The sequence below is a fragment of the Coffea arabica genome, chromosome 5c (genome assembly GCF_036785885.1).
Source record: "Coffea arabica cultivar ET-39 chromosome 5c, Coffea Arabica ET-39 HiFi, whole genome shotgun sequence".
Classification (NCBI taxonomy): Eukaryota; Viridiplantae; Streptophyta; class Magnoliopsida; order Gentianales; family Rubiaceae; genus Coffea; species Coffea arabica.
Window position 1 is genome coordinate 44,669,521 of NC_092319.1, and position 8,167 is coordinate 44,677,687.

General features: G+C 36.7%; 1 protein-coding gene across 1 annotated transcript; it reads right to left on the reverse strand.

The window, feature by feature from the left end:
- Window positions 1-2,646: 2,646 nt before the first annotated feature.
- Window positions 2,647-7,918, reverse strand: LOC113691006 (probable receptor-like protein kinase At2g42960). Its single transcript, XM_027209172.2, has 9 exons — window positions 7,794-7,918; window positions 7,338-7,456; window positions 5,971-6,706; window positions 5,771-5,875; window positions 5,315-5,437; window positions 4,824-4,994; window positions 4,565-4,694; window positions 4,208-4,417; window positions 2,647-3,306 (listed from the first exon to the last, which is right to left on the reverse strand). The coding sequence occupies exons 3-9, from the start codon at window positions 6,627-6,629 to the stop codon at window positions 3,175-3,177; spliced, it is 1,530 nt and encodes a 509-aa protein (XP_027064973.1). The 5' UTR covers window positions 6,630-6,706; window positions 7,338-7,456; window positions 7,794-7,918; the 3' UTR covers window positions 2,647-3,174.
- Window positions 7,919-8,167: the final 249 nt, after the last annotated feature.

The following is an 8,167-nucleotide window of genomic DNA, read 5'->3' on the forward strand; positions in this document are numbered from 1 at the left end:
CATTAGCTCCCGAATTTTGTGGCGAATTTTGTTCAGTTTTGCGGCACAGCTGGTCAATTAACAGTCTTCCCCAGACCTAAACCTTTTTTTAATTATATTATTGTACTTATTCTCTTTATAGTACGCATGCTATATAATATATTTTTTAATTGTTTGTGCCAGCAAAAGCTTTGCTACTAATTAAATAACTTTTTGCACCGATAAGTTGAATACATACCCCGTTTGGATTGTTATTTTTTAAAATTTTTGTAAAAAAACGTACTGTAACGATTTAATATATATGAAGTAACAAAGTGATTAAAAAATGTATTCATAAAAAATATAAAAATCTTTTGAATAAAAATACCAATTTTTTGTCAAAAAATTTTTACGTTTTCTTAAACATATTTTCCAATCACATTTTTATCTCACATACATCAAATCGCTATAGTATATTTTTCCTAAAAAATATTGTAAAATTGGCAATCCAAACAGTAAATATTTGCCAACATGATTATCTTTGGGAGATTATTTCATAATCCAAGTTTATAAAAATGCAAGAAAAGTTTGGCTAGTAATGATCATAGCACTGATAAAAAAAAAATGAATTCAACTAGTTACAGCTATATAAAAAAAAAAAAAACTGAAAAAAGCCTTAATTGTGACAAGTTTCGAGATGAAAAATACTATTCAAATCTACCTAGCCTATTTGAAATACCAGAGTGGAGTAAAGGAGAGAAATATTTAGTGAAAAAAGAATATGACATTTTATTTATCTTTTATTTTTGTTTTTGAAAAAGAAAATCTGATTTTGCAATAGAAGCATGGAAATTGGTGTCACATAGTACAAAATAAAAAAGAGATCAACGAAGAAATGATACTCATGCAAACTAATAATGAGAAATAGCACAATGTTTCTCTAATTTCCACCATGTGGGGACACCGACCTCTTTTTTCTGGTGAGACTATAATGACTTTGAATAAATCTTTCTAACACTGACGGTCAATGTGAAGATACCGACCCCTTTTTTTTTTTTTGTAAGAATATAAAGATTTTGAGTAAATCTTTTTAGCACTAACTACAAATACGCAAATTGTTTTGTTTTTTTTTTGACAGGATCATATAGACGTAATGCCCAGTTGGATGATCAAGCTTCAAGCCCCTAAAATATTGCACCTTCTGCTACCCAAGTTTTTTCCCAACTAGTGAATTGCAATTATTGCACTAATATCAAGTTATTCACAACAATGAAACAAATGAAAACGAGCTCCATGAGCCCTGTAAGTTGTGACAAAGAATCAAAGACTTGGTAAATGCAAAACCTTTCCACATTACAGGAAATTTTTATCAGGTACAATATCAAGTCTTAAAAGAAAGAAACTTTTTTACACAGATGGATCATATAAAGCAGACAAATGATACAAAATGCAAAAGCCTGTTCACTCATCTACCTATAAGACAAATCTGAAAACACAGAAGGGATCGGCTTGCAGGCCAGTAATGAAAGGTGGTTGATTCAGAACTGTCACAGGTAAAGCTAGCTGTTTATTAACTACAGTGTTTAACAGATGAGGAAAACAGATGTCCATCGATTTTTTTTCTGCCTCCCTATCAACACCTTTTATTATAACTGCCTGCTGAAATGTTTCATTGACAGGTATTATATGTTCCTGCTTTTCCTTTTGGTTTGGTCTTAGCGTCAAATTTTGATCAGTTGCTTGTTCCATTTTATCGACATGGCCAGCAAATGCATCACTGGAAGGATGTGGATGTACTTAAAAAAGTCTGATATTTTTTGCCAAACTTGTTTAAGCTGATTTCTATGGCTAGAAAAATATGTAATAACGAATTCGAAGATCAACTCATTTCCCTTGTTTTAGTAACTTCTTGTATACTCCAAGATAGAAACAGCATTTCTGGACATCGATCCTTTTTTTTGGTGATTAAAATAGCATATGTCCTGGAAGAGGATTGGAAGCCTAGGAAAATCACATCCATTGATAGGATATCTTTGGTACGAATGGAATTTGTAACCACAACCCCACAACACCTGTCGATGCATCAATTCCTTGCTGTTTCTTAGATTCCCTGAAATACAACGGCTATCTATGTCCCAGTTCATCCAATGTCATTCCTGTTGAAGAGATCCATAAAAAACTTAAGAAGAAAAAGAAAAAAAAGAGAGGAGGGCCGGGAAGTCAGCAAAGTCCTATAGTGTAGGACCTTTAACCCTGCAATGGCCACAGGCACCATCTGAGAATCAGAGAAACAAAAAGACTACCCCCACAAGAGAGGTCCCCGTAACCCTACAGAGACTTTACAGACCCTGGTTTTCGTGCTGCAAGCCTGCAACCTACATGTGACAAAATTCCAATCATTAACGTTGTTTCCCCCACTCTTGCCAACCAATAAAAAAAAAAAAAAAAAAAAAAACCACCCTCCCTCAATTATTAAAGCCAAAATTCACAAGACAAAGCTCTCTTCTTCTGAGATTCTGCAATGCCATAATAATTGGACTAGCTATATAAATGCAAACTTTTCAAGACTACTATGTTCCACACAAACATAATGTAATGGCAGGGGAAATGGGAAAGGAGAAAGATCAGAATAAGAGCATTACGAGAACAACAAAATGCGGTGTGAGCAAAAGAGGATAGAAGAACACATGCCCAATAACATCATCATTCTTGAACTTTATAATGGCTACCCCAAAATGATAAATAGTACTCCAGTAACTTGAGAGCATGGAAAAACTGTAGGCAAAGGTAAAACCATATCCGGGAAGTCTCACCATCCCAATAAAAGTAACCATAGGGGAAAACACAGAGAAAAAAGAATGATGATCAGGATCATGATGCATGTTAAGAAGGCCCACAGCAAACATATCTGTACAGCAATAAGCCCCTCTCTCTCTCTCTTTCTCTCTCACTCTCACACACACACACACACACGAAAACTCTCTCTCTCTCTCTCTGATAACTATCCTCATCATTTCACAACATGACAGCTTGAGGCATAGGAGGAGGACCAATTCTGATGGAATTCCAAAAGGGCTATCCTTAATTCATTCCCACCCTGCCATGCAGGAATCTTTCCATTAAATACTAAGAAAATGTGAATTGTATAGAAGGGTTACGGAGAGCTTGAAAATCTGGAGAAGAACAATTATTCATCCAAGTCATGTGTTGTCAGTCCTATTCACGAATTTTATCAGATGTCTGGTTATCTGATTGCCCTACACTGCTTTCCACATCAGCTAATCCACTACTGTCCTTCATTGATTCAATTTCCATGCTTGCTGTTCGGCTTCTCCTGTTCCTTCGATCCTGTAGAAACATTATTACTTTGAATTAGTTTTGCTTAAACTAACAAAGTTCTCATGAGCCTCCCACGAGGCTAGCACTATCCAAGATGCTTGATAGATCATGTTCTTATTCAAGAAACAACAAGAATGGTTCAATCAGGAGAAAATATGCATTTTTAACAGAAATCCTTGTTTAGAGTCTTGTTTCAAGAACAATTACAATGGGAACCTTTTCAGAAGTCCTCGACATCTGCTGATGCAGATTGAATCATGCACAATTTACGAACTCTACACATATAGACATCGATAGATGCTATTTGTGTTCCTTAATAGACTGTAGCCTTTACTCAAAGTCTTAAAAAAGGCCAAAGGCAACCATAAGCATGGTCTAGGCTTGCAGGATAAGTATGCCTGGCCAAACTACAATGCTTATGCGAAACACTTTTAATACCAAAATCTACAGGTTATTCTCAATATCAATTTTCTAGCAAGTGGAGACTTTTTGTATCTGCACTGACATGTAGGTTAGGCACTGGTCTCTTTTCATTACTCAGAAGCAACAATAAGAGAGGAGTCCAAGAGCTTTTAACTATGACCCTCTGTTCTGTTCAAAAAAGACAATTCAGTCTTCAACTGACATGTAGATTAGGCACTGGTCTCTTTTCATTACTCAGAAGCAACAATAAGAGAGGAGTCCAAGAGCTTTTAACTACGACCCTCTGTTCTGTTCAAAAAAGACAATTCAGTCTTCTTCAAATACCATATACATGCATTGCATGGAAGCTCTGACTAACTGAATTATTAGCATTTTTCAACTGGAGAATTCAGAACTTGGACAAACACTAAACATCCAATAGACGACAACCCATATAGACAAGTGAACATTTTAATAACACATTCAAAAATTGGAATTGGAAAAGCACCTCACGGTATGGAAATTCATCTGCCTCGAGCATTCGCACAACTTGGCTCATCCTGGGTCGCTTCTCTGCATCAGGATCAACAGATCTGAGTGCCACCAAAAGTGCACGCTTTAAGGCACGAGTTGCTGGCTTTACTTCAAGGTCAGGATCCACAACTTCTTCAGCTCTTCTATGTCCTACCATCATTTTCAGCCACTCAACAAGATTCACCTGGCACAGGAACAAATCTCCAGGTTAGCCAAGCCTGAAGCCCATGTCCACTAATGCCCCAAATCCACAGTAAATGGAAAGACAGAAAAGAATTCACAGACTGCACCAACACTATCACAATCAATATAGTTTATAAGGATTCCATACCTCGTTAGCAGGACGGGCATAGTCAACTGGATCTCTTCCTGTGACTGCTTCCAGTAGTAGAACTCCAAAACTATATATATCACTTTTTTCATTTAACAAACCACTGTTTGCATATTCTGGAGCCACATAGCTGAAATTAACAACACAAAATGTTTAAGCATAAAGAATTCTTCGTATAATTCACATTGGATAATATGGAGGAAAAGGATAGATGGCTGAAAATAAAGAACCAGAAGGATTTAGTTAAAAACTGGCTTACCCAAATGTTCCCATTACTCTTGTCGTTATGTGGCTTTCTCCTGAGCCCAAGAGCTTTGCCAATCCAAAATCAGAAACCTTGGCATTGAATTCATCATCGATCAAAATATTACTAGATTTTATATCTCGATGGACAACCTTAGGTTCTATAGCTTCATGCAGGTAAGCAAGCCTGCAAAACAATGTGACACAATGTTCTGGATCAAAGCAATGGAGACACAATATATGAAGATTTAATTATACAATAAGCGCTTAGTACAAACTACAAGGTTTCACTTAGTAAGCAACATATTAGAAACAGATTGCACAAGTGCTACATTTCAAAAAAGAAGAATGGAAAAATCAGGGAAACAGTGCTATAAGAAGATGGATGGACAAGAATTGCATCACATTTTACCGGTGGATTATGCTTAATCAAACCTGCAAGAGGTTCAAAAAAAAAAAAGCAAATATGAAACATAGTGCATCAGATTTAATGCATGGCAGACTTACGCTTTTGCAGTACCAAGAAGCACTTTCATGCGTGCATCCCATGTGAGTGTCCCATGTTGTTTCATAGTACCATGAAGCCATTGTTCTAAGTTGCCATTATTAACATACTCGTACACCAACATCCTGAATTAACAAAAAAAAGGATAATCTCAGTTAATGGAGATGTATCTCATTAGACTGAAATTCAAGACTCAATAAGTCAATAAACATAATCATAATTCTAATTTTCTTTTTCTTATTATTAACTAAATTAGTGGATCAAGGATGAAGCTCAAAACCAAGACCCCAGCCCTGCCTTGTTTAGAGTGCTCCAACCAACAAAGCTAGGCCTTGGCTCAAACTTGAAGTTCCTTTACTACTACTGCAATTTGCAGAATCATTCAAGAACTATTTTACAGTAAGTATAGAAATGAAACTGCTGACTTGAAACTACAGGTGGAAAAAGAAGATTCTTACCTCTGAACCCCTTCTATGCAATAGCCCAGGAGCCGCACAAGATTCTTGTGCCGAACATGCCCAATGGCCTCTACTTCGACCCTGAATTCTTTTTCAGCTTGGCCACTGAAATTAGTTCAGAATTCAACCATGAATAAGTTAAAAAAACTCCAAAAACACATATCGAAGCCATGAAAATGAAGTATTTATGTACTACTCACAGATTGTTAAGAAGCTTCTTTACAGCTACCTCTGTCCCATTGACCAATCTGCCCCGGTAAACAACCCCATAGCCACCTTCCCCAATCACATTCTCTGCTGAGAAGCGGTTTGTAGCAATATCAAGATCTCTAAGGGTAAACCAGTGACCCCAACCAAGATGTGATATTTCTGGCAAGCCAATCAGAGGAGAGGCCATTGGAAGCCCGTAGGGCAATGAAGACAGTTTTCGAGCAGTACCAGAACTTCCTTCTTCCCCTGATTGTGAGCTGCAAGCCCTCTCATGGTGATACATTGAGCTACACTGACTGAGATTATCGACATCACTTGATTTACTCCTCCCCAGATGCACTAACATCTTTTCTGAATTCTTATCGCTTGACTTGTCATTCACTGTCAGGTATACTGTTTCTGGGTGATCATGGTAATCTTGACCTCCTACTCTATCGACTTTGATGTCTTTTGATATGTTAGGTATTTGACAAAGTGAATATTTGTCGAGGGTTCTTCTTGATCTCCTCCGGAACATTACCCATATTGATAAGGTACAAAGTATCAAAACTATAAACGCACCAACACATAAACCAATCACGACCCATAATTTTAAACCCAAAAATGATGTCTTCTTGGATAGCTCAGCATTCAAACTCTCAGACGACATGTTCGACAAACTTCTACCAAGCACCAATAAACAAGTCTTGTCCCCGTAGCTTCACCTGGGGAATTAAACCATGCCTCCTAGATCCCATAAACATGTCATATAAGGACAGAAGCACCATAAACATGTCATGTAAGGACAGAAGCACCCAAATGGCAAATAAGTATCAAAATTTTAGTCTAGTTGGTAATCCAATTCTCGATTTGTTTCCTTCTTCTACTTTGATTTCCTTAACTATTGAGCCTAAACCAGCCAACTATCACCCAATTCTAATGACACACTCAAAACTCACAAGTGTAAAGAGAGATTAGTTTTTGTCATTCAGACAGCATAATTCATGTGGGAGACCAAGTCAGAAAGTTTCCATAGATGAACCAAAGAGACCATGGTCCAAATGTTCCAATAGATACCAGAACATTTTACAGTTCATAATCTCAGACAGGGTTCAGAACAAAGCAATGAGAAGAGTATCAAAACACCATAGCAATAGCAGGCATTTAATAAATAAAAGCAACCAATTTCAAAAGAAGCCAATGCAAAATCCACAAAAACTTCCTCATTTTTAAAAATCAACAGAAGCAAAGACTTGCATATAAAAACATTAAACATATAAAATCTTGAGAAAAAAAATGAGAATAAAATCAAGCAAAGCATGACTTACGATCCAAGTTAAATCCAGTAATAAGTGTATTCAAAGCAGAAAGCACTGACCTTGAGGTGATCTGAGTCTAACCCCCTCGATCTTCCTCCTTGAGAACCCAAAGAAGCAAAGAAAGAACCTCTTTTTGTACCAATAAGGGTCCAACAAGCATAGATATCCCAATGCAGAGCTGAAATAAAGGGAAAAAAACCACCACAAATAGCAAAAGACTAAAAAAAGTTAACTTCTGAAGAAAGAAGAGGAGTAGTTTACAAGTAGAAACTAATCAACTATGGCCTCAAGTGGGCCAGAAAAGAGAGTTAAAACAACAGTATAAAGGAATTTTTTTTTTCTCAATCAATGCCAGACAAAAAATCAATCTTTTCAAGAAATAGAGCCAATGTTGTGAGAAATATATCAAGGGTTCTTTTCTTTCTTTTTTTTATTTGGTAGTGAAGGTGTCATAAAAGCAAGAGTTGGGTAAAAAATGGTTGGTGGGGTTGCATGAATGTGGAGGAAAGACCGACCTCAAACAAGCAGCAGCTGGCAAGGGAAGCTTAGGTTGCAATGAAGGAAGCCACAGATGAAGAAGTAAAGGGAAAGCAAAAAATTATGCAAAGAGAAAAAAAAAAATTCAGGATGAAGAGAACAGAGAAAGTGAGATATAGTTGGCATTTATAGCAGAGTGATGAAAAATTGGAAAAAGTGCAAAAAGGAAAAAAAAAACAACAAAAGGAACAGGAAATGGAAAAGGAAAAGACAGATAAATATGTGTGCTAGTGTGTGTGAAACTATGAATATGATGTCTGTGCCATGTGCGCGTGAGAGTCAAACCGGAGAATAGGTGAGTCTTTTTTTTTTTTTTTGAGGAAAGCAGAGGTGAGTGCAAATGTATGCGCAG